The 26,917-nt window shown below is 42.1% G+C and overlaps 1 protein-coding gene across 2 annotated transcripts in view; it reads right to left on the bottom strand.

The window, feature by feature from the left end:
- Positions 1 to 26,917, bottom strand: part of Fto (FTO alpha-ketoglutarate dependent dioxygenase) — a 336,812-nt gene that overhangs the window by 206,808 nt on the left and 103,087 nt on the right. For both annotated transcript variants that reach the window (XM_048426787.3, XM_048426786.3), the window contains exon 4: positions 23,669 to 23,812. In XM_048426787.3, the coding sequence (XP_048282744.1) occupies positions 23,669 to 23,812 (144 nt within the window). The remainder of the gene's footprint in view (positions 1 to 23,668; positions 23,813 to 26,917) is intronic.

Below are 26,917 nucleotides of genomic sequence, written 5' to 3'. Positions count from 1 at the left end.
ATCTCAAAAAAATTACAAAAGATTATGAATTAAATGAAAGTAAAAGTCTACAGACGCTTCCTGTAATTGGGACAAAGCACCTCAGAGGGTGAACTGGGAGGAGGAAGATGAATTATGAGACTTCAGCCAGCTGGCAGCATCACTTTCAGGCCTACAGCAAGGCATAAATACTGTGGTGAAGAGGCATAGGGGAGGAAGGTGCTCGCTTCACTGTGGCCACGAATGAGTAAGCAAGAGAAAGGGACCAGGACAAGATATCCCCACCAATGATATCCCCCAGACCCTGTCTTGGGGCCTACATTCTCCGAACAGCTCCTATCTCCCAGCGGCCTAAATGGCTCACCCTGTGGTTGTCCCCATCACCATCAGCCTTCGGAGGAAGCATTTCCTGTCTGAAGCACAGCAAGTCACACAAACATGCTGCGCACACTGTGAATGCCTTGAAGAAAATGTCCTAGCAGCAATTGTGTGCTATTTAAAAGGAAGAAAGCTCTGGAACCAACAGTGTGAGCTTTTATTTCACAAAACTGGAAGAAGAAGAAGAGTAATCTGATCCAGCACAAACACAAGAAAATGAGTAGAATTAAGAGAAATTCATGAAATGAAAATAGAAAACAGGGAAATCTGTTCAAAGTACAATATATTCTTGTATGAAAAGGTCCTTAGGTAAAAATACAACTGGCAATGAACATATATAAAGAAAACATTAAATTATACTCAAAAACAAAAAGGGAAACAAACAATCTATAAAGCCAAAAGCTGCTGCAGCCAAATCATCAATAAATCAATAAGACTCTAGACAGGCTGAGAAAAATTAGAATAAGACACAAATTACTAATATCAGAAATAAATGAGTCAACAGAACTACAGATATCATGACATTAAAAAATAATACATGAATGCCACAACTATTTCTACCCCCTAAATTGGTAACCTAGGTTAAATGAACCACTTTTTTTGAAAGCATAAAATGCTGTTTCATATACAAATAAATAATATAAATACACAATACAAATAATCCCAACTCTATTAACTGAATAGACAATTAATAACCTTCCAAAACCCAAAGCAATTTATCCTAATAATATCCACACTATCAGACATTAGTGGGAGAAGTTCAGAGAGCCTCTAAGGAGGTGAAGGTAGGGGCACTCATTCTACGAGGTCAGCTTTTCCCTGATACCAAACACAGAAAATTGTACAAGAAAACTAAAGCACAATTTCTCATTAGCCCGGGGGCAAAACTTCTCAAAAAATATTAGCAAATTGAATTCAACAGTGAATTAAAGGAATTATTCATTGTAACCAAGTGGGATGGAAGGCAGGTTCAATATCTGAAAATCAATTGATGCGGTCTATCTGATCAAAGAGCTAAAGACATGTATGATCAAAGCAACAGATACAGAGAACAATGTGATGGGATCTAACATCCACTCATGACGGAAAATGGTCAGCATGTCAGAAAGAGAGAATTTCCCATAGAGAATATAGACTCCTAACCGAACCTCACAACCCCCGAGTTGACACTTAAGGGTCACGCTGAAGTAACAACTTCGTGCGGCAGCAGACAAGCTCTGGCTGCGAATGATACAGCAAAAGGTCCCGAAGGGCACACAGGTTTGAAAAAAAGAAATAAACTTTGTTCACATCTGACAGGACTGTCAATGCAGAAAAAAATAAACCACCCCACACCTAATAAGCAATAAGCCATTGTAACAAGACTGCATAATACAAGATTAAAATTAAAAATCACTTTCTGTTTAGCAACAATGAAATTTGAAATTAATAATATGATTTATATTAGCATACCTTTAATTAAATACGGTACAATTCTAAAATATACATCAATCTAGAACTGGAGGTTTATCTCAGTGGCAAAAAACTTATCTAGCACGAACCTTGGAATTGGATCTCTACCACTGAACCATGATGGTGGAGGAGTTAACGGGCCAAGCATGTGGAAAGATGTCCCATGTTCATGGGATTCAGACCCACACTGTCAAGAGATCAGCAATGCTCTGTCTGTCTATACATTCCACACAAACCCAGTGAAAATCCCAACAAGATAATTAGTTCTAAGGTTTCAATGGAGCTAAGGAGAGCCCAGAACAGCTAACACAATAGAGGAAGAAGTAATTTTAAGGACTAGTGTGTGTGACTTTATATAGGATTCTATTTTAAAGCTACATAATCGAGACACTGTGATAGTGGCGAGCAAATGCATAGATAATGAAACAGAAACTGGATCCCAATACAGATCCACGTAAATTAAACCGACTGCTCGCTGACACGAGAGCACAGAAAATTTACAGTTTGGAGCAATGACAGTCTTTCCAACAAATGATGCTGGGACAATTGGGCACTTCTGCCCACAGAAAAACACAAATGGGATGGTTAAAATCTGGCACCAAGCGAGATGTCCTTCAGTGGGTGAATGGATTGGCTGTGGTATGCTCAACAGTGGAATAATATTCAGAAGTTAACCAGAAAACAGTATACACAGGGACCTTAAGTCCTAAGTGTCAGAAGTACCCTGGAGAGGCAGCCCACTGTAGGATTTAACCTCTGAGACGTTTGGAGAAAGATGGAACTACAGAGACAACAAAAAAATCCAAAGATTTTCAAGATTAAGGAGGAGAGAGAGATAACCAGGCAAGCACAGAGTGTTTTCAGGGGAATGTAACGATAGACTTTGAGGGACAGTGACATGTCAACCCAAGTTCATTGACTGTGGGAAATGTACCACTGCGGTGCAGGGTGAGGCTAATGAGGGAGATTGCGCATACATGGGGTAAGAATCAGTAGGGGCATTCTGCAGCTTCGCCATGATCCTAACACTGTTCTAAAACAATAAAACGGCTAAAAGAGATGACAGACTGACAGATGGACAGACAGACTTGATATGGTGAAGAATCACCTAGGAGAAAGAGGCACACATCCGGGATGTGTCTGCAGAGAGGAACAGCTAACTGAAGGGCAGAGGCTGGTGCACAATGTGGGTGGCAGTGGGCCGGTAATCTGAATGGAATACGATGGGGAAGAGGAGAAAGTGAGCTAATGGAACACCAGCATTCATTTCTCTCTGCTTCCTGGTCCTCCAAGATGAGAGGATTCTCAGCCCAAACAGACCATGATGAACATCAGAACACCTCCATGGTGGACTGCACCCTCAAAGGACAATAACCCTAACTTTCTTAAATAACCAGTAACAGTGACACACACACACACACACACACACACACACACACACACACACACGCAAACATGGTATATTCACTTGAGTGGACACATGCAGAGTGAGGCAGGATGCTGGGTGTCTTCCTCCACATCTCCACGTTGATGCCTTGAACTAGGTCTCCCACTGACCCAGCTAGATTGGCTGGTCCAAGCTCCCAGGAGCTGCTACCTCTACTGGGGTGACGGTTATTCTTGGTGGTCAACTTGACTACATCTAGAATTACCTAAAGCCCAAGCAGCTGGGTACACCTGTGAGAAATCTGTCTCTTAATTAAGTCATCCAAAGTGAGAAGACCCACTTTTAATCCGAATCTTTTCAGGTTTCAGAGAGGAACAACTGAAGATCCACCTGTAATCTGGCCACACCTTCTCCTGGTGGCCCAGATAAAGGCCATGGAAGAAGGAAGCCTGCTATCCTGCTATCCTTGACGATGTGCGCTCTCTCTCTCTCTCTCTCTCTCTCTCTCTCTCTCATCCATTCCTTCACTGGCATTAGAGCCTGCTTCTTCAAGATTCCAGAACATACTGAAGACCAGCTGAGACATCCAGTCTCATGGACTGAGCACTGGATCCTTGGACTTTTTGTTGATAGTCATTATTGAACTAGCTGACCACAGCCTATAAATGAGTCATAGATATAGATATAGATAGATATCAGGATTGACAGGTATGTTCACTCTATCAGCCATGCTCCGCTAGAGAACTCTGACTAATAATACGTTTCTCCACTACTGAAGCTATAGGCACACACAACCATACTTAACACGTGAGTCCATGAATGTAAACTCATATCCTCGTGCTTGCAGAGTAAGTACCCTTATCTGATGTGCTATCTCTTCCGCTCTGGAAAACTCTGTAAGACTGCCTAGTTTCTCATTTTGGCGTTACCAATATGTAGGCATTTAAGTACATAACACTATTCTTCTGTGTTTGAAATAACAAAGAAAAACCTCTACACGTGGTACTTAATTTAAAAACAGGATGAGCAACTATTAAGCATCAAGCATTATCCTCGGCGCAGAGAACAAAGCAAAGCAGCAGTTCTAGTAGAGGTTCTGTTATGACGAAAAGATGCAGGATGAACACATCCACGGGGGGGGGGGGGGATGTTAATAAGCGGAACAGCCTAAGCTCGGGACGTTTGCAAACTACTTTAGACAGAATATCCACGATACTGAAGCAGGAATCTGAAGCATGAGACAGCAATGCCAGGATCTCAGGCAGAGCAAATGACGAGGGCCAGGGCCCTGAAATGGAGATGGGCTCGGGGCACTTGAGAAAAAAGCCCAGCTGATTGTCACATAGTCAGAAAGGCACAAAGGGAAGTTGGACAAAATTTTAAGGGTCTCTGTTGGTCACGATAAGGATTTGAAGTTTGCTGAAGTTGGAAAATGATGTTCTTCCACAGGCTCACATGCCTGAACATTTGGTCCCAGTTACTGGTGCTGCTTTGGAAAGTCAAATGCCCTTTGGAGGTAGAGCCTCGATAGAGGAAACGGGTCACAGGAAGCAGCCGCTCAGGTCTGGTAGCCTGACCCTACTTCCCATGTGGTGTCAGCTTCCAACATGTGATCCGTCAGCCGTCACACTTTCTGCTGCCAAGCCATCCTATAGTGAACTATATTAATCTGTGAAGCAAAATAAACTCTCGCTCCCTTAAGTTTCTTCTTGCCTGGTATGTAGTCATAGCAACAGGGAAAATGACTAAGGAGTGGCCGGGTGGGAGAGATGGCCCAGAGGGTAAAGTGCGGGCCAGGGAGGGCTTGTGTGCCTCCTCCAGCACCATGTAACAGCTAGGCCAAGCAGCACACATCTGGTTCTAGAGAGAGGGAAACATGTATATTCTTGGCCTGTTTACTGTTCACTGGCCAGCTAGCCAAGCCAAACTTGCGCTCCAGGTATAGTGAGAGAACTTGTCTCAAAAAATACAAGGACGAGAGTAATTGAGGAAGACATCCAATATCAAACTCTGGTCTTCCCAATACCCACATACAGAGGAACATAACCACACAAAGATATACAAATCACACAGAGTGAGGGAGAGAAAAGATAACTGCAACAGTTTTAGTTTGGATACTCTGGCAAGTCCTTAGAAAAATCACGAGGCCTAATTATTTTTAAATGTCTCTAGCAGCTGTACAGAAACAAGAGATGACACTGTGGTTTGGATATGGCTTGGGTTCCCTCTTGGCTCTGAGGATTGAAATTTAATGTCTGCTGTGAGGTACTGAGAGAGGACAAAGTTAACCTGACTGGGGCACTTGGAGGCCAAGGTCTTTGGGGAAGTGATAAGAATTAGATAAAGTCATTAGGGTGGAGCTTCATGATTGAATTCTGGTAACATTATAGGAAGAGTGAGAAAAACAAGGCATAAGCGCACGCGCACACACACACACACACACACACACACACACACACACACACGTGTGCACACATGAAAGGGCAGAGGCGCTCTGTCTCTTACCATGTATTACTTGGTGTGAGCTCAGGACTCCACCAGCAGGACTATTAGCAGATATGATCCCATCTTGGATTTATAGAAGTGTGAGATAAATAAACAGCAACTTTATGAGTAAGCCTGGCTTGGGTAATTCAGTACAGTAACGGAAACTAGCAGAAGCCTGAAAGCAAGCGAGAGCTGACACCAGGGAACTAGTGAGACCTGTAGCAGGGCACAAGTTGACAGAGATTCATGCTGAATGACTGGGTTCAGAAGGCTTCAGGGAAAACTATGGAATGCTATAGAACCCTCAATGCATGCGTGAGCTGAGAGGGAGAAACAACAGGATCAAGAGCAGTTCTTGGGGCTTTGAGGAAAAACTGACTGGAGGTGAGTAAATCACAAACCATTAGAACAGGAGACAAACGACAGTAGAAAACCCTGGCTGCTGTGTCTGAAAGGAACGTCTGTGCCATGTGTATGCATGTACAGACATAAGCACAGCAATGCCGAAGACCAAAGCCAATCCGTTGTGCAGACTTGGTGCCCAGTCTGACAAGGAGGATCAAATGGACATTCTCTCCTCAAGGATGCCACCTCTGAGGACTGAGGACACACTAAGGCATCCGTGGAGGCCCTCTGGAGTGTGGCATCCTCACCACTTGCCTAAAGGAGTTTCAGAATCAAGCAGAGAAGTGAAAGGCAGGAGTCAGAGGGGATCCACAGGCCTGACTTCTAGAAAGAAATGTCTAGGAAATGTCAAGTCTAGGAAATGCACACAGATGCCATGTAAACGAACGGCCTCGTTACACTGCACTATCAGGACCACAGACATCACTAAGGAAAGGTCATCTTAACAGACTATTTGTTAAGTGCTTTTATTCACTGAATGACAATGAACAAACACGACTAGAGCTAATTGGCAAACACCCTACAAAGGAATTATTTGTTGTGTGAACCTTTATTTATATCTTGGCAACTCTCTAATCAAATGATTCTTTTGAATAGGCTTCCAAATGCCTCTAATCCTTTGTGACCTTTTTGGGGTAGGGACCTTGAATTTTCATTTTAGAACTAATTTATCTAAAACTCCAAGTCTCTAAAGGTGGCTCAGTTTATGGATTGAACATCTCAAAAGATATACTGAGACATTCATTTCCACTTCCTAGGTCTATTCTTAATAAATTTTAGAAAGAAAACACTGAAAGCCATGGCTTTATTGGCAGCATCCTTGGACATAGCTAAAAGACTACCTGTAACTACGGCTAGAATCAGGGCTTACAGATCAGTCAACAAAAGAGCAATCACAGCACTGTGGCTGCGGGTGAAGAGTGCCCTGGGCATTCACTGGAGCATGAAATCTCATCTCACATATAAAAGCCATGAACGCACAAGTTTGATGGCAACCAATCTGTGTTTTAGCATGAATAGCCCCACAACCTGAGACGCCTTTGCTCATGGATGAACCAAGACAGGTGGACACCCTAAATCTGCCTAGACCCTGACGTCCTTGGTTTTGTCATTCAGTGAGTCACGGGAGGCGACTTCACCCAAATTTCTCAGAGTAACAATCAGGAGCTCGGCTCACGGCACTCCTGAAGAAAATGGGCTGCAGAGTGAAATCCAATCTCCCTGGGCTCCCGCAGTCACTGACGCTCTGCGTTCTCGTTCACCTGTCCACTCTCATCTCTCAATCTTCATATTTATGACCTGATTTTTCCCCGAGATGTTGGGACACCCTTGAGTGAGAACATTTTCAGAACTGAATAGCTGATAAGAGGGGGAAGGGAAACTTCCGGCAAGATGTCAGACTAGACAAAGACACTGGCTTCCTCGTGCCCAGAGAAAGGGGCTCAGTCCTCCAGAAGCCAGTGTCTGGGCTAGAGACGGCATGGGTGGAGTTAGATTAAAGAAGGGAAAGAAACTAGACACGTAGCTATCTCTCAAAGGGCAGCCGGCTTAATAAATATGCAGCTGGATCCCGAGAGGAGTGCTGACCCTCTGCCACAGAACCTGGGGAAGCCTGTGGAGCTCAGAGGCCAGGGCTGTTGTCACTGAGGGACATCACTGGTGTCACTGAGGGACATCACTGGATGCTATGATGCTGCTGCTACCAGCTGTGCTCTGAGAAGAGAGACAGGCAGGTCTGAAGTGAGGGCTTGGAACAAAAGACAGTGCTACCATGAGTCACATCTACTCATGCCACAGGCATCTCTGTCACATGAAGACACATACAAGTTATGACCCATGCTCCACGTTGCTAAGCTGCCATCTTGGCTGTGGGAGTAGCCCTCCTTTTATAAGGATAAACAGGCAAGAAGAAGTCACTGATGCAGGCAAAAATACTACAGTCCAAAGAAACGGAACCACTTTGACTGGCAGAGTCTCTCTCTGTAAGGGGGCTCAAAGCGAGAAAAAGCACGCTGGAAAATTCTCAACTTTTTTATAAAACAAATTTAGTGTCTTCTGAGTCTCTGTGCTGTAGCAGTTAGAAGGTCAAAGCCGATGCGGAAACGGAATCCTATGAGATCAGAGAAGACTTCTGGAGTTAGTTTTGTTTTTAACTAGACACCTGGCATGAATGGCAAATGACTTGCTGGGGAAAATAATTAAACTACTGAAGTAGATGAGTGAGCTGAAGAAATAGCTCAGAACTCAGAAGGAAATGAAAAGACAGTCATAGGAGAGACAAGACACCGATACCTATCACTGAAACGCAAGAAAGCAAGAAAGAAATAATATACCTGTGTCCAAAGCTGTGAAAACACCTGAGTTTGTGCTTAACCAAGTATGCAAATACATTCAGAAAAAAATAAATATAAAACATTGTGGCCAGGTATGGTGGTGCCCAACTTTAATCTCAGAACTCAGGAGGCAGAGGCAGGTGGATCTCTGAGTTTGAGGTCAGCCTGGTCTACATATGGAGTTCCGGGCCAGCAAAGCCTACATGGTAGGACCTTGTTTCAAAACATAAACAAACAAAAAATTACAAATGTTGTATGACAAACATCATCATCAAATTCACCAGATTTAAAACTGCCTGGGAAAACACACATTGGAGTGGGTCTAAGATGTTTCCAGAAAGGTTTAACTAAGTAGAAAGACCCACCCTGAACTAGACACCAACATCCCACCGGTGGGGGCTCTGGATGAAGAAAGGGGAAAAGCAAGCTGGGCACCAGCTTGTCTGCTGTCTGACTGCAGATGCAATCGACTTACAACCTCACAGGTGTGTAGCCATGCCTCTGCCACCATGATGGACTGCATCCTCAAACTGTGAGCTTTAACAAGTCTTCCTTAAGTTCATCTTGCCATATTCTGCCGCAGCAAAGAAAAAAGTAACTAACACAAAAGCCACAGCCATGTTGTCTTGCTCACTGAGTTGCAGTATAAATTGAGACAGCTATGAGAACTCCATCTTAACTGTTCTTAGTTAAGACTTCTTTGGCTTCTCAAGGCCTTTAGTGGCTACATAGAGATTGTATCTTCTATTCCTGAAAAAAGAAAAGGTTACTGATATTCTGATAGGAATTTCAGAAAATTCGAATTCATTTGGTAGTAATATGGACATATTAACAAAACTGTTTCTTCTAATTCCATGAACATGGGCTACCCATCCATTTATCTGTGCCTTCAATTTCTTTCAAGAGTGTTTCATAGTTTTTGTGTACAGAACTTTCACTTCTTGGTCAGACTTATCCTTCCATAACTTCTTTTGACATTACTGCAATTGGGCTATCTACTTTGTTTTTTGAAGACTGCTGTGTATATAACAACAACCGATGCTTTATGTCTATCTCATATCATGCAACTTTATTGCATTTGTGAGTCCTAACAGGGTTTTTGTTTTAATTTGCTTTTATTTTTTTACATCTTCTTTTTAGAGTTACTCATATCTAACATCATTTGCAGTGAAGGCAGTTTTACTACCACCTTTCAGATATGAGAGCCTTCTCTTTCTTTATTTTGCCTAACTGCTCCACCAAGTACTATGCTGACTAGAAGTGCTAACAGTGGCAGCCCTACATTGACATATGTTTACAGTCTTCTCACATATGACACTGATGTTGAGTTTGTCAAATGATTTTTCTGTATCGGTTAGAATCATCACACAATTATCCTTTTATTAGATTAGTATAGTATACAATAGTAAGCAATATGCATATGCCTAACTGTCCTGCCCACCAGGAATACATATGAGTAGATCTTGGTATATGTCTCCTTTGTTACTGAGTAAGGTTTGCTAATATTTTGTTAAGGATTATTGTTATCTATGTTCCCCAGAGATACTGGGCTAGTAACTGTCCTCGACCTACTGCCTTTCTCTGCTGCTATGAGGGTGATGATGGATTCATAACTCACACCTGGAAATGGTCTTTCCTCTTCGATGTCTTAGGGGACTTTCAGGATTGTCATAGGTTCTTTAAATGTTTGGGGTTAAATCTGGTGAAGCTCTCAGCACCTCAGCTTTTCTCCGTCAAGATGTTGTGATTAGTAGACCATAATCATCACTACACATCTGTCTGTGCTGGTTCTCTACTTCATCACAGTCTGCCTTAGTGATGGGATGTGTATCCTAGGTTACTAAACTGCTATAAGTTGCTAGTATTTTGCATTCATTTCTAATTTTATTTCTCTGCTCTTTTTCTTAATTTTGTTTAACTCTTCAAAAGACTAAAATTGCAGTTTTGCATATATCTATTGTCTTTTTGGTCTATAGTTCACTTATCTACTCTGGTCTTCATTATTCTCTTTATTCTGCTAGTTTGAAATGAATTTCTTTCTCTTCTTTGCCTAATTTCTTGAGATAAAAATTTGGGTTGTTTATTTGTGGTCTTTCCCATAACTTAATATAAGCATCTATTGCTATAAACTCCCCTCTGAGAGTTGCTTTGGTTGTATATCAAAAGTTTTGGTATTTTGGTACCAAAATATTTTGGTATTCCTATTTTCATTTCTTTAAAAATGGTTTAGTTTCTGTTTTATTTCATTTTTAAGAAACTGGTTTTTTGAGGAGTTCTGAAATTCCAGCATGTATGAATTTTACAGAAATTCCAGCATGTGTGAATTTTACAGAAATTCCAGCATGTGAATTTTACAGAAAAATTCAGTACACTAATGTTTCTGCACTTACATCATCGTAGTAAAGAAGAAAACACTGGCTTCTGAAAAGTTTCAGTCCTCATTTTGTGGTAAAATATATTCCCTGATTTGGGGACCGCTGTATGTGCACTTACAGGGCTGCTCCAGCCATGGTTGTCCAAGCCTGCTGTTCTTTTATTGATTTCCTGTCTGGATGATCTATCTATTATTGAAAATGAGGAGCTGAGCTCTTCTACTATTTTATATATATTTCTGAGTATCTCTTCCCTTCAGTTCTAATATTTGCTTCATGTATTTAGGTACTTCAGTATTCATGAATGCATATTTGTAACTACTCCATGTACGAAGGCTTACCAACTTGTTATTGCACACAACCTGCACCTCCTATGCGTTGGTGACATAAAGCATCACTTGTCTGATGAAAGCACAGCCACCTTTGTCTTCAGTTGTCACCTCACGTGGTCCGTCTTTTCCTCCCACTCACCTTCACGGGGGTAGCTGGCTAGGACAAGTACCTGGTGGGCAGCCCAGACAGCGGTCTTCCCTTGGCTTCAGCTCTACCTTCTACTGTTTCAGTTACTGGCGATCAACCCAATCCTACATCCACCATCTACACCATGATGATGCTCCAGGATCTAATCTTTGTGACATATCATCAGAAGATAATCAGACTCTGTCTAAGTGCCACCCCAGCTTTCTCACTTACTCAGTGTGTGACATGGAGGCACCGTGTCACACCTCAGCCCAAGGAAAGGGGAGCATGCTCTGAGATCTCTGGGGGAAACCCATATACACAGAGCTTTAATGTGGAAATTATAGTCATTCTATTATTCACTGCTATTAATCAGAACTTCGATTACACCATAATTATAGCTATTCCATTATGGTTATTACTATTAATCTCCTATACCCAACTTAGAAATTAAACTATCATAAATTCATACATTATAGGGAAAAAACAGGATATATCACGTTTCACAAACCCCAAATTTTAGGCATCTATTCTCGGAGCATGTGGCTAGGGGGAACAAATGTAGTTGGGTTTTGGTTTTTTTTTCCAAAATCCATGCAGCAACTCTATAACTAGACATGATTAAAGAACTAAATCCACATATTGCCATTTTTTCATTGCTTTCTGTTAGCACCTTTGCTTTCTTCCTCTTTTTTTTGGCCTCCTCTACAAAATGGTGACTATTCTACAAGGGTACACTTTGACTCCTTTGTCTTTAGCCTCCGTGTATCCACTACATGTTTCTTAGTTACCACAAGATCTACGTAACTTACAGCAAGAACAGTCTTTTAGCTAAGCTAATGACAACACCACAAGAACACTGTGCCTTAGTTTGCCCACCCACACTTTGTGGTTAATGTCAATTTAGACCCTTCATATATGGTGTGCCCTTTACTACGGCTATCGTGGTTTTTAACTTTGAACTTTCACAAAATTTTGAATTATAGTCTTACCTTTTTAGTGAGTTTCATATTTTGTTTTCATTTTCTCAGTCAGTAGCCTTTCATTTTGACATGAAGATGTCTCTTGAGCAATGCTTTTTGTGTGTGTGTGTGTATATTTAGGTTTTTTTTGTTGACTTTATTGAGCTCTACATTTTTCTCTGCTCCCCTTTCTGCCTCTCCTCTCCCCTTCAGCCCTCTCCAATCATCCCCATGCTCTCAATTTACTCAGGAGATCTTGTCTTTTTCTACTTCCCATGTAGATTAGATCCATGTATGTCTCTCTTAGGGTCCTCATTGTTGTCTAGGTTCTCTGGTAGTGGGATTTGTAGGCTGGTGTTCTTTGCTTTATGTTTAAAAACCACTTATGAGTGAGTACATATGATAATTGTCTTTCTGGGTCTGGTTACCTCGCTCAATATGATGTTTTCTAGCTCCATCCATTTGCCTACAAATTTCAAGATGTTGTTTTCCTCTGTGTAAATGTAGAACATTTTCCTTATCCATTCTTTGGTCGAGGGGCATTTAGGTTGTTTCCGGGTTCTAGCTATGACAAATGCTGCTATGAACATAGTTGAGCACACGTCCTTGTGGTACGACTGAGCATCCTTTGGATATATACCCCAAAGTGGTATTGATCTTTAGCAATTGTTATAGACACACTGAATGGTAATGAATGCCTAGATGTTGTATTGTGCAGATAAGAATTCTCCTTCCTGTTATTTCTGAAGGACAGCCTTGTCAGGTTTAATACTATTTGTTGGCAGATTTTCTCTTGCAAAACTTTGAATATATCATTCTTTAAGCTTTGTTTTGTGTGTGTGTGTGTGTGTGTGTGTGTGTGCTAAGAAACCATTAGTTTCTAAGTGGGCTGGCTTGCAGTTTGGGTCAACAGATATCTGGCTCTTCAGAGGCAAGCCTAGACTGTGGGTTCATAATATGGGCCTGTGATCTTGGTGTATTGGAACTAGCCTGGGACCTGGACTGATACAAGCAGGCCAGGCCTGGTTCCCAATCACCACTCTGTGGATGCAGTCTCAGGCCTGGAGTCCAGTTGCCTAGCTAAGGCCCCTGTGCCAAATGTGGAGTACAAGTGTGCAAAGACAGCCAACATGGAACCTGACCCAGTGTCTAAGTTCACAAAGACAAACATAGATTCTGCGTCTCTAGAGGCTGCACTGGAGCCTGGGCCAGTAGAGGTAGACCTGGGTTGGGTAGACTTGACCTTCAGGCCAGAGGTTTTTGGAATGGGTCTGCTGTCCTGTCTAAAGCAAATCAGGTACTCACTTCACTTCCCTCCCCTGCAGAGGCTGTCTTCCCAGTTATATGCTCCCCCACCCCTGCAGAGTCTGTCCCACTCAGTTCCATGCTTCCCCCACCCCTGCAGTCTGTCCTCTCAATCAGTGAAGAAGAAGTGACAGAGAGACCGAACAGTCCTTCTTGTTCTCCCCCTTGTGGCTTTTCTGTGTTCTACCTGCAGGCTGTAATCTCCCCTCTAGATTACTTAGTTACTCTGAAGGCATTCTTGTGCATAGATAATTGTTTAAATGGCATTTCAATGAAGGCATGGGTTGAAAACTCCTATGTTACCATATTGCTTGAAAGTAAAAGATTACTTTTATACTTTAAAAAAATGTATTACCAAAGAGTATTTAATAAGAAAAATACTGGGAACTAAATGAGATACAAACATTGGAGTAATATATTCAATTCCTAAAAAATAAACAAATTTTATCAAATGTAGGGAAAACGCAAGGAGAATTTAAATGAATTTGTTGTAAATATTATTACTAGTTTATGTATTCATATAGATTGTAAATTCTATACAGTGAGTATGGCTCATATGTTACTAATTTCCCAATAATATTTTTCTTTTCTCTGAAATTCAAATACATCATGTTTTAAAGATACAAATGGAAATGTTCAATGGAGAGGAATTCATTAACAAAACAAACAGACGAAAGGAATGGTAAAGACTATCCAGTGAAGGCTAAGACTTCTCTACAAAAACACCCACAAAGCTAGGTGTGCGCCCCAGCAGCAGGGAACCTGCCTAGCACTGCAAGGTCCTGGGTTTCAGCCCTAGCCATACAACAACGCCCAACAAGACAGAAGCGAGAGAAGCTCACCTCTGTCCTTTTGTTTTATATTAACTTGTAGAAGGTTTATTTTGCTGTTGGATTTTAAGGAGAATAGAATCTTAAGGTTAATAATCCATTTTGGCTTTCTAAATCTGCATTAAGTTCTGTAATCCCGCTTTGGCAAAAGCCATCTTCTCACTTTCCTCTTCCAAGCTTCAAACCTTCCCAAGCAGTGGAAGGGGAGGGGGCTGGAGAAGCTGAAGGGTGTGAGGAGACAGAACTGTACTGACAGAAAAGTTGAGTGAGCCATCACTCCTACCTACTACTCAAGTACCATGTGAGGCAACCCCGCTAGCGACTGCAGCAGAAGCAGCCCTAGGCACCTCTCATTCTGTGCCTTCACAGACTCTCTGGCCTTCTAACTCAGGTCTTACATTCAGCTTTTCACCAGCAGTTGAGGAATATGTAAACTAGTAGTGATGTTTATAATATTATGAATAATATAATTATATTTATATAGTAATATCATATCCTGAGTAATCAGTATAAAATTAATCTTACATTCAAGGAAGATGACAGAAGAGTTTTAAGACATATCTGAATAATGCCTGAGTAGGAAAAAAAAGCATTCTCTCTAAATATGTACTAAGTTTCTGTTTGGAACAAGCCTCTAAGGCAGAGATTCTCAACCTTCCTCATGCTGTGACCCTTTAATACAATTCCTCATGTTGTGCTGACTCCCAACCATAAAATTATTTTTCTTGCTACTTCACAGCTATAATTTTGCTACTGATATGAATTGTGATGTTTCTGATGGTCTTAGGCAGCCCCTGTGAAAGGGTCTTTTGAGCCCCCAAAGGGGTGGTAATCCACAGGTCAAGAACAGCTGCTTTAGGTGCTATATAGTTCACATAGAATGCATACTCACATACACACCACAAACACACACACACACACACCACAGGATCTTTCCTCATCAGGAATGGTCAAAGACAGAATAAATATTCTATTTTGCCTATATGGCAAAGACCTATCATCATGAGATAAAATGAAGAGAATCTTGGTTTACTCATTCACTGGAGTGAAGAATTTACACACATACACACACACACACACACACACACACACAGAGAGAGAGAGAGAGAGAGAGAGAGAGAGAGAGAGAGAGATAAATATATATTACCACTTCCCAAAAAGTGGCTCTCTAGAAGAAAAGCTAATACTTCTGTACTAAAAGTTACAGTCCAATGGGAAACATGCCACACGGGAAGACTGAATCAGGACAGTTACGTTCAATTACTAATTTAGTCATGAGCTGAAAAAGGTGATTTTATAAAACCAATAGTCCTACCCAGCAATGATGCCATGAAGTGCAGCAATGACCAGCATGGCACAATGAGCCCAAGAGTGCAGGAGTGGCAGGCATATCTTGGCAGTAACCAACAGCTCTCTAATTAGACCTATGGCCTACTCAGTAAGAGGAAAATCATGCCTGGTACTAGAAACCCAGTCAACCACCCAGGCAAGGGAGGTCATGGATTTGGAGGAGAACCTACAACTGCCACTTGACTAAGCCAGCATAATTCATAACTATATTCTAAATATTTATACCCATAGGTAAGAGTAACTCTTAAGCCTCATCAAGGAAACGACTCTCTGCAACAGATAGAGACTATCAGAAAACCAAGCAAATCAATCAGCAGAGAGCAGGTGATGGTGTAGATCCCAGCCCCAACTGACCCATCTACAGCACAATTCCTGCAACTAAGGCTCAGGGAACATCTCAGAAGAGGGGACAGGAAGACTGCATGAGCCAGAGGACCAGGATGTATGCTATGGGATTGACTTTCCTAGAGATGTCAGGGAAACCATACACATGAAATCTCACCAATGTGGCTGCCTAAACAAGACCAGAATAAGGATGGCAACAATGGACAAGTCAACTTGGGAAGGGAAACCACATGGTGCTCCAACCCTAGAAAAAGAACTACAGGCAAATAAGGAATACTGAGAAGTGAGAAATAGTATTCTTTTGCTTATCCAATACCAAACAGTCAACCCTGAAATCATATACAAACAAATAACATTATGTGGACTGAGGATTTATATATTCAGTAGTTTATATATATTAGGAACAAAATAGGACACCTGGGAAATTCTTTCACATCTCATGCTTCTGGAGCTCCATTACACAAAAGTCCATTTTATCTAATGACTCACACCTGTAATCCCAACATCTGGGAGCTGAAGAAGAGGAGTCTCTGAAGTGAAAAACAAAATGCTGCTAGCCAAAGCCGGGTAGGGATTCTCCCTGCCCCAGGCAAGAACAGGACTATCCCAATTCAGCACGGCTCTGCCTGGATGAAATGGGAGGGAGCCATAGGAGCTGAGCCAGAAAGGGAAGAACACTTTCTACCTCCTGGGGTTTTCTTGAGACACAGAAAAGAATGCATAGACTGATTAGCATACTGTGTTGTGAAATTCTATGATATCTCATACTTATTGAAACTAACATATGGAGATAAAAGACGGGTCACTATGCACAGAAAGAGGCTCCCACGAAAGTCTAAATCTGTCTCTAGAGATCTCCAGGGATTAGTTAAAGGGACATTTGTTTGGGGAGAAAATTCAAAATCTGTCCCAGTGCAGGGCTTTCAAGGGTTTCTGCTACATAGCCAAGGCATACTCCATGAAGTACGCACAAAGCCCATCTTTGTTTCGCTCATTCACGTATTTAATAATTGCTTATTAAGCACTTACCATGTCTAACTCCCTCTGTCAAGTATTATAGAAAAGATAAAGCTAAACCAGCCCTCACTCGGCTCTTGGGAATCTAAGCATAATCATCTTTACAGAAGTCCAGGAACGGGGAACACAAGCTCCCATGACTACATAATTCGTAGACAAAGCATGAAGACCCTGGGCTGCAGACACGTTGGTTTGAATTTAAATACACAATTCACTGGGCAGGTTGCCTTGAAAAAGAAAAGTCTCTAAAGCTCATTTCTGTTTAAAATCTTGACTGAGATCGAGCTTACATGGCACACAATTCTTCCGCTTAACAATCACAGCTGAATGTGCTTTAGCACGTCCGTACGCTGTATGACAATCACAGACTACTTTTAGAGCACTTTTCCTTTCAAGAGGGGTCTTGGGGCCTGGGCAGATGGCTCAGTGGACAAGAACATTATGATTAAGTATGAACTTAGTATTTGAGTTCAAATCCGAGTACAGAAATGTGTAAAGTCTGCTGTGGCAATGTATTCCAGGAACCCTTGCACTGGGGGAGGGGTAGAAATGGGAGGAGGGTGAGGTCTTGCTGGCCACCTGGTTCAGGAAAAGACCCTAACTCCTGAGAAAAAGGCAGAGTGACAGAGAAGGACACTTGACATCCTCCTCTGGCCTCTATGCATGCACAACTGACTACACGTGTACATAACCTACATACACACACATATCCACATGGAAGCAATGCACAAGTGAACCCAGGTATGATCGGAAGGTACCAGAGAGAGGAAAACCCTTTCAGAGACTGAAGAGCCTGCCTGGATTTCTGTCCTCACGTTGGGCTCTCTCCCTATTCTACCAGATAGCAGGAGACAGGAAGCCAGTCACAAAGCCTACGTGTGAAAATGCCAGCCTCTGGCCAGGTGTGTTGGAGTAAAAGTTTCAGGAGACATCCTCACCCGGGGCACAGACCATCTGCCATGGCACAGTTAAGTGCACCACCACAAGCCCGCATTAGACAAGCAGCTGGAACCATCCTGCCATGTTTCCAGCCTTCGGAGTGAAAACAGACATGACGGGCGCTCACTTGGCTGTGCAGGCGCTTTCCACTGAAACGGCAGCTCCTCAAGCTTGTGGGCTGCGGCCTCGAGTTACAATTTATTACCGTTTCCCTTATTCCCTTGCCTCGGCAGAAAACAGAACATAGCACCTACATCTCAAGGCCCGTGAGAGGTAATAAAGTACAATTATTTTGAATTTATGATTAAGCCATAAATTACGTGTACTTTTTACTTCAGCTGGTCACTTAGAGGCTGGGGGAGGAAGGGAATGGGGTCAGAAGCCTTTTGCTTTGAATAAAATGTCTAAATCTAGGCAGGGCTGAGGAACACCTGAAGGATTTACAAAGATACTACAGTCTCCAAGTTAAGTCCCAAGAGAGCCCCGAGTCAGGCTAAGTTAAATCCTAGCGACCTCTGTTCTTCCTGCCCACAGGGTGACAGCCTCCACCTAGAGTGCCATGTTGCCTTGAAAAACAGAAGCAGGCATCACACTTCAGGTTACACCACATCAAATGTTCACGGTGTTCTGGCCTTCTGTCGCTAAGCCACAAGTATTTCATAGACGGGGAAATAAATCTAAAGAAAATGACCAGGTTCTGTAAGTGAAGGTAGCCCCCAACAAAGTAATCCTGGTTAGCTGGGTTCCATTCAGCAGTGGCCAGATGCTCACGTGTGTCACCTCCAAAGCCGGCGGGTGAGATTTACCACTCTTGGACTTACTCTGTGAGGTTATGGAAATATTCTTGTGAAGCAATGAACTGCGAAGCCCACAGAACCCAGGGCCTGAGGCAGGAGAAGCGCCCACATTCAGCGCTCTTCCATCTCCGCCTCGCCTCATTGGTTCTCCAGTGTGCCGTGGCTCAGGTCCCAGCCTCGACAGTAAGTCCCATCCTAAGTGTAGCCAGAAAGGCACAGGCCCCCCATACCACTCCTGACTCCTAACAAGTGCACTGAGGAGTAAGGCATAGATAGGGAGGTTCTTATTTTACATGGAGGGTCAAGACTCAAAGATGTGCGGACACTGTGGGGCCATGCAGAATGCAGCGAGCCTGAACCTGCTCAGCTGGCAGGAAGTCCTACCTACAGTCTTACCTTACTCCCTTCTACACAGAGTGAGTGAAAGCAAAAGCCAACAGAGGCAGGCATTTCAACTTCTATGGTCTCGGCTTCAGCCAAGGACTCGGTTTCTGAATGGAACGACGAAGGCTCTGAGGTAGCTGGTTAGAGTGTACTGACAACAGACGTGCAAAGGGAGACTCGGCTGGACTGGAGTAATCAAAGAGACCAGAGGGATCGGCAATGAACAGTGACATTCAAGACATCACGGCGATACATTAAGGGGGACCAGCAGAGGTTCGCCCAATGTTTACTCACCTTTGTCCCCAAACACCCCACCTCTACACCCAGCTCCTGGTTAATGAACAGAATTTAGACGCTGTCCCTTGAACTGTATAATCTGCTTCACAAAAACACAAACCCAGTTTGTCTCCAAACACTCCCAAGTCCCTAACTCCCTGGCTACAAGCAGTCTATGGAAAACAGCTGTGGCAAAGTAAATCATTTGACTCTGAGAAACACCAGAGTGAATGTGTTTTTTTTTTTTTTCGTTTTTCTTTCTTTCTTTTTTTTTTTTCCTCCTCTAAGTGTGTTTTGAAGTCCTGGTTGGAAAATTAGTGAAAATTGTAAATCTGTTTGCAAATCTGGTCTTGTCTAACTCTGAGATTAGGGCAAAGATTCCAATTTAAAAGTAAAACCGTGACAACCCCATGAAGTGTGTCCTCAGGCACTGCCAACAGGGCTTTCGCTCACGCCCGCGGCACCCGACACGCTCCCCATCACACACCCCTGGAGTGTTCACTTGAGACGGAGGGGTTTGGGCTGCACTTCCTCTGCAGACCCATACATTATTATAAATTGAGCTAAGCTGTTTCCTTTCTGTAAGTGCTGAGAAGTTCAGGCTCAGTTATCAGAAGGCTCAGAGCTGTTCATGGGGCTCCTTATTATTTGGGTTTTTAAAAGCTAATATGAAAAGGCAAAATTATACAATGGTTGCTTTTATTATTTTTTTCAAATTATGAGTTTTTAAAATAGCGGATAGAAGAAAATTCATTTTAAAATTCAATGCAATATCTTCATTAAAATCCATTCTAAATGCAGACTTAGGGGAGTACACTTGCTATGCCTAAAACAGTATAGTAGAAACCAACAGTGTCACCTATGTCTGAAGGCAGAAGGTAGAAAGTATTAAGTTTTTATAACCTAAATATCAGCTTCTAAAAACAGCACGAATTTCTTGAGTCTATCACCTACAAGTACACAACACTACAGACTCGGCGAATGTTTGAATATATACATTCATTCTTTGTAATGACTACATCAAAGGATAATGCAATCAATTAAATGTTTTGATAATATAATTAATTGTATTCACTACTAATTAAGTTACTAAATTAAAAAGAAAAACTTTAAAATGGAAGAAAACAAAACCCAGAATACTGTCATCCTTTCTTCCCTTAAAGGACACTTAATGGAGGGAAGTGGAGTGCAAACCCAGAGCAGGGGGAAGGACGGGCATGTGAGAGGAGACAGGGAGGCTACCCAGGGAAGAGAAAGGCCCCATGTGGGAAGGATGAAATCTGCGTAGATCCAAATGTCAGGTTCTAACGCCTCACTCTTAATAGCTGTATGGTAGACCAATGGCTGGGTCTGCCAGTCTAACAAGACTTCTTCTTTATAAGAATAGCTAACATTTGCCTCTCGGGCCTACAAGCAACATAACAGGATGCTTCACTTGTCATTAATTCATAATAAATGTGCTGCTATTAATATTGCTACCATTCCAGAGGTGCATGTATGGGGAAAGACTGGGCAGGAATCTGTTAGTCAGATATGAAACTTGTTTTTATAATCTTTCCTCTTGTACTCTACAGAGTTTCTTTTCTCTAGGATGAACATCTGCTGCTTTTTCCTTTTAAAATCATGTGCATGCATGTGTGTCTGTGTGCGGATATATGCATGTAAGTGCAGGTGCCAACAGAGACCAGAAGAGGGTATCAGAAGCCCTGGAGTTACAGGCAGTTGTAAGCAGCTCCATGGGGCGCTAGGAATTGAACCACTCTCTGCAAAAGGAGTACACATTCTTTACCCCTGAGTTATCTCTCCCACCTCCACATTCTGCTGTTTAATCAGAGGGAATCATAGAGAGGATGTTGTTAAATGCACAGAAGATAGCAGAGATTTTACAATGCAAATTCACTGGTTTCATACACAGATAAACAGGAAGCTATTTGAAAAGGGTCCATTCTGGCTCTTATCTCCTCCAAATATACAAATTATTACCAGAAATTACCGACAAAGTATCCCAAGAGAGGTCATTTATTTAGATTCAAGCCCCAAACCCAAATTTAGAGAGAACACAAAAAACTTAAGTTACAATCTTTTTATACAAATGACACTCAGTGATATGGATAGAGACCTCAGAGTAAAAGCATGGATCAGGAAATCAAATGGGAACGAAGCGGGAGAGGACATTAACACTGACCACATCCAGAGTTTCAGCATCCTGGGACCCCACTGACATGATCACACTTGGAGTGGGAAAAGCCCCACACGTGAAGACTGTGCCTGCTCTGGTCTATGTTCTGTACATATGAATGGAGTGAAGGACAAGTCTGCACCTCTGCCCTCTCCCTAAGTAGGCTGTGTAGAGTCCCAGAGTGTGTAAGCCAACAGATTTGTATACCGTGTAGCAAGATGCCAATGGGAGCAAGACACTGAACTTGAGCTGCAAAAGGATACAGCACTAAGTCACATGGTTACTTCCAAGCCAAGTGCAAACTCCAAGGAAAAAGCCTCAAATGGGCCTACTGCAGAGTTAACACTCCCTCAATTAATGTTATTAGTGTGTCTGTTTGTCTGTCTGTCTGCCCCACCCTCACTTTTTCTAATGTAAATAACTCTTATCTCACTAAGGAGGTATCATTTTAGCATCCATTATGCTAATCAAATAATAAACATCTAATGTCTGATATTAAGAGTAATAATGAGATCTTTTTTTCTTCTTATTGCTATGCATTTTCATTGGCATATATTTACTGTGTGCTTAATTTGCATAGTATTCATATAAACTGTTAGTCTCTTGTTTAAACAAAGAACAAAATTCAGACTCTGTGATCTCCAACAAAGAAAAGTAGTGTGTACTTAATAGTCTTTTAGTTTCTCTACCGTCATATTTACAAAACCCTTGTAGTTAGGTCAGGTAATATTGGTTTTCCATGTGAAATAGTGATATAAAATCGCCTTCAAAATTAAGCTTATTTCAGTAGTGGGAAAAAGTAAGTTTTTGAGAGAAATAGTACATGAAATACAGAGTTAGCAAGGGACTATGGCAAGGACCTGGACACTGGCATGCAATAAACTGAAGTCTGGAAAACACAAATGTGCCATTTCAAACTATGAAGTCCTAGAGGGCAAGAAGCACGATTTACTGCTCCCCAGTGTCTCCCCAGAACCTTATTCCATACCTGCAACACAGAAACTCCATAAATACCAAACCTAAGAGGAAAATAATCCTAACCAAAAACTGATCTCAAGCCCTGGTTCTTCCTAGCTAAAAAGTCAACAGACCATTAGATTGCTGCAAGCAGACAAGAATAAGACAAACCTGGGGACACACAGCAGACACAGTCAAGGAGAGATCAAACTGTGAGAAGCTGTGTGTACACATACGCATGTTCATGTTCTGTGGAGGTACATGCGTGTGTGTACGTGTGGAAGCAGGAGGTCAACCTTAGCACTCTTCCTCCAGTCTGTTTTTGAGACATAGTCTCTCTCTGCTTGAGCTGACTGATCAGCAAGCCCCAGGGATCCTCCTGTCTGCTCTCCAGTACTGGATTTCCTAGGGCACGCCATCACACTAGGGCTTCTCTCTGTGGATCAAGCCCAGGTCTTCATGCTTGCATGGTGAGCCATCTCCCTAGCCCGTTAGAAGCTCCGTGAGTAAAAAAGTAGAAGAAGCATATGTTTGCACGTTTTGCAGTGAAAAACAAGTTGAGTATAAATAACACCAAAAACTCCAAGACAAAGCAGCAAAAATCAAAGCACCTCAAACTTCACAACTTCATTTACTATAAGCCCACAAATAATACTTCCCAAAGAATTAAAAGACAAGCAGAGAGAAAGATCCTGTGACCGAGCCTGAGAGGAAACTGGCTTGTTGCTCTTGCAGACGACCCGGGTTCAGTTCCCAGAGCCTATGGTGGCTCACAGCTGTCTGCAATTCCAGTTTAGGAGGATTCGACCTCTTCTTGTCTATAGGAGCCGATATGTATGTGTTTGCACAGGCATACATGCAAGCAAACCCACTCATACACACAAAATAAACAAACAAACAAATATATATGAAATATATATGAAAAGAATAAATGAGTTATATGTTCTCAAAACATTCACTATGAATATAAGGTACTCAAAAAGTTTATTTCAAAAGACAGACCCCAAACATGCATGCCCCCATGACTCTCAGCTCAGACAAGAGGAACAGCAGTGTCAGAGGCTCCCGACATTACCCAGCATGAAATAGCAGTCTCCCTGGTGAAGAGGTATTGCCAAGCCTGGCGTCTCGATATCCCACGAGATCTTGAAAGCAACATGCCAAGTGTCAGGATCTCTGCCCTCAAAGCTGGACTCATCGTCACTTTCATCCTCAGAGCCTGTGGAGACAGGGAAGTGGTCAGAAAAGGCACATTACCTTAGAAATTACTGATCTCTTAATAAAATATGGATGTTAGGTAAAGTACATCCTTTTGTGTCATAATTTCTAAAAAGACTAAGAATATTCTTAGCATGAATTTATCTTTTCCACAAAAACTCTTAAATATAATAATGAGGAAATAACCAGAGATTAAGAGGAAAATAAAAGATTATTTTGTTCAGTTCAAAGCAAATAAGAAAAGCTCAATTAAGGGGATTTCAAGAACATATTAATTGCCATAACAATCCAGGAAAATTGGAAAGCTAAAAAATACCATACAATGTGGAGAGGGAACTATGAAAGGATCCTCTCTCAGGGCAACTGGCTCAAAGAGTTTCAAAAAACTCCATACTAAATATATTTAAGGAACATGTAGGTCATATTAGTAAGTCGCCATACTGCTTAAGAGTATAGAAAAAGACATTTCTGGATTCATCCTATTAAAATAATGTATATCAAAATACAAAAGAAAACAAGCTTGTACAGAAACCAACCTCACATCAAATAATCAGCGTCAAATATCTAACTATAAGGAAATAGACTCTAGGTTCAACATCACATTAATAGAACATTCTATGACCTGGAAAAATTTATTTTAGGAATATAAGCGTAGCTCTACAAAAGAGCTAATATCCAAAAGCTTAAGATTTAAAATTCATCGAGAGAGAGAAAGAGAGAGAGAGAGAGAGAGAGAGAGAGATCACTTTAGAGACACAAAAAGTAAGCAACTAAGTACAATATCCTTCCATGGAACCTAAATATAGTAAGACTAACAGCTACTTTCTCAACATGATATCGTACAGACCTGCCTAAGCCTCAAAGACAACAGTAAAACTGCCCAAATCTAAGAATGAGAGAAGGGTGTTGTGGTGGTTTGAAAGAGAATGGCCCCATGGGCTCATGTATTTGATGCTTGGTCCCCAGTTGGTGAAACTGTTTGAGAAGAATTAGGAGATGTGAACTTGCTGGAGATGTGTCTCTGGTGTTCTCTCTCATTCCTTCTCTCTGCCTCATGTCTGTGGACCGGGGATCAGATGTGAGCTCTCAGCTACTGCTCCAGCGCTATGCCTGCCGACTGGCTGCCATGCTCCCCTCTGTGATGGTCATGAACTCTAACCCTCTGGAACTGTGGGCCCCCAAATTAAATGCTTTCTCTTATAAGTTGCTTGGGTCATGGTATCTCTTTATGAAAATAGAAAAGTAAGTAATATGGAGGCTTAGCAACACAAACATCGATCACTATTCTGATGGGAACCATTGGTATCTAGTTAGAGCAGCCCTCAGCTCCTGCTTTACAAGCACAGAACTGGCTCAGTTCCCCAGAACTCACATAGAAACACCCAGTGTGGTGACGCATGCTTGTCACCCCAGTGCTGAGGAAGGGGAGATCCCTGTGACTGCGGGGCTAGTCAGCAAGTCCAGCTGGGGATTCTAGGTCAGTGAGAGGCCCTATCTCAAAGGAGGTCAACCATGTTCCCAAGGAGGACACCCAAGGTTCGACTCCAACCTCCTAATGCACACACTGGCACACACAGTGCAATAAAACATAATTAAAATGTCAGCTTTCCCTTAATTCACCTATAAATTTGAAGTAATGAAAATGAAGATAGAGTAATAAAAATAAACAAAGTTAACATGTAGGTGAGTGGCATCATTAACCCTTTCTATTCCAGCACAAGTGTCGAGCCCAGAAAGTATGTTTTTCATACATACATAAACGTACATACATACATAAACTGATTTATAAAATCAGTTACAATAAGAAATTAATAATAATAATAACAGCAAAATAGAGCAGTTACAAAAAGATAGGCTAATAAAAGCTATCTGAATATACTATTTCTTTTTTGATAATTTATTAATTTTTTACTTTATGTACATAAGTGTTTTGCCTGCAGGTATGTCTACATGAGGGCATTGGATCCCCTGGAACAGGAGTTACAGACACCCATGTGGGTGCTGGGAACTGAACCCAGGTCCTCTAGAAGAGCAACCAGTGCTCTTAACCACGGAGCCATCTCTCTAGCCTCTACTCTCTGTTTCTTATGCTATCTCTCTCTATCCTAAATAGTTTACCAGACTTTTATCTTTTCACTGAAAACAAACACTTCATGGTTAGTCTTTGACACCTACAGATCACCAGCATTAAATGCTTAAGATTTGGGGCTATCGTCAAGAATAATAAAGTTTATCTGAACATCAGCACCTGCAATATAGCCACAGTGGATCTGATAACTGCAAGTTAGCAAACCACTGACGGCATTAGTGTGCAGGCTTGGAGACACTGGAGTGACTGACTCAGTGTCTCACCCTGGGCCGGAGAGGACAGATGGCCGGTTCATCAGGCTTCTCAAAAGGATGCAAGCACTGTCAAAGTCACTCACTGGTTATTTCTAACAAAAGTTCATCAAAGACAGACAAAACTCCAGAAATTTCAAACTACAGATGATGAGAAACCACCGCAGAAAGGGAGGTATAAAGAAACCAGAAGAGCCGAGGGATACTTGTCTGTCCTATACATCACCAGCTAGATCAGTAGGCAAATGTTACGGAGAGTGAAGATAAGGAGGGAACAAGACCGGGGGATGAAAGACCCTGACACACACAAAGAAAAGCTCAGAGAGAACAGTGGAAGATTTCCAACCAGTCACATAAAAGAATGTAAAGTAGACTTAGCAGAACTGTTTTACCACCTGCCAAGTCAGAGAGACTGCTATTTCCTCACTCTGTTTGGTTTGGAGGCAGGGTTTCCCTGTGCAGTCCTGGCTGTCCTGGAACTCACTCTAGACCAGGCTGGCCTTGAACTCAGAGATTCAACCTGCCTCTGCCTCCAGAGTGCTGGGATTAAAGGCGTGCGCCACCAGGCTTATGTCTTCACTTTAAAAGATTCAGTGTTGGTAAGAGTGTGGCAACTTGGCTCACCCACACTCTCTGTGTAGGACAATCTGGCAATGCATGTTAAAACTGTGAGTGCACGGAGAAGTCTACCTTTAGGCATGCACACTACTGTTCCTACTCGGCGAGGGTGACAGTGAGAACTGAGCAGGCACTGTAGCTGATAGTA

Source organism: Myodes glareolus, chromosome 22 (assembly GCF_982192425.1).
Source record: "Myodes glareolus chromosome 22, mMyoGla1.1, whole genome shotgun sequence".
Lineage (NCBI taxonomy): Eukaryota > Metazoa > Chordata > Mammalia > Rodentia > Cricetidae > Myodes > Myodes glareolus.
This window is presented reverse-complemented; position numbering and strand designations above follow the sequence as displayed.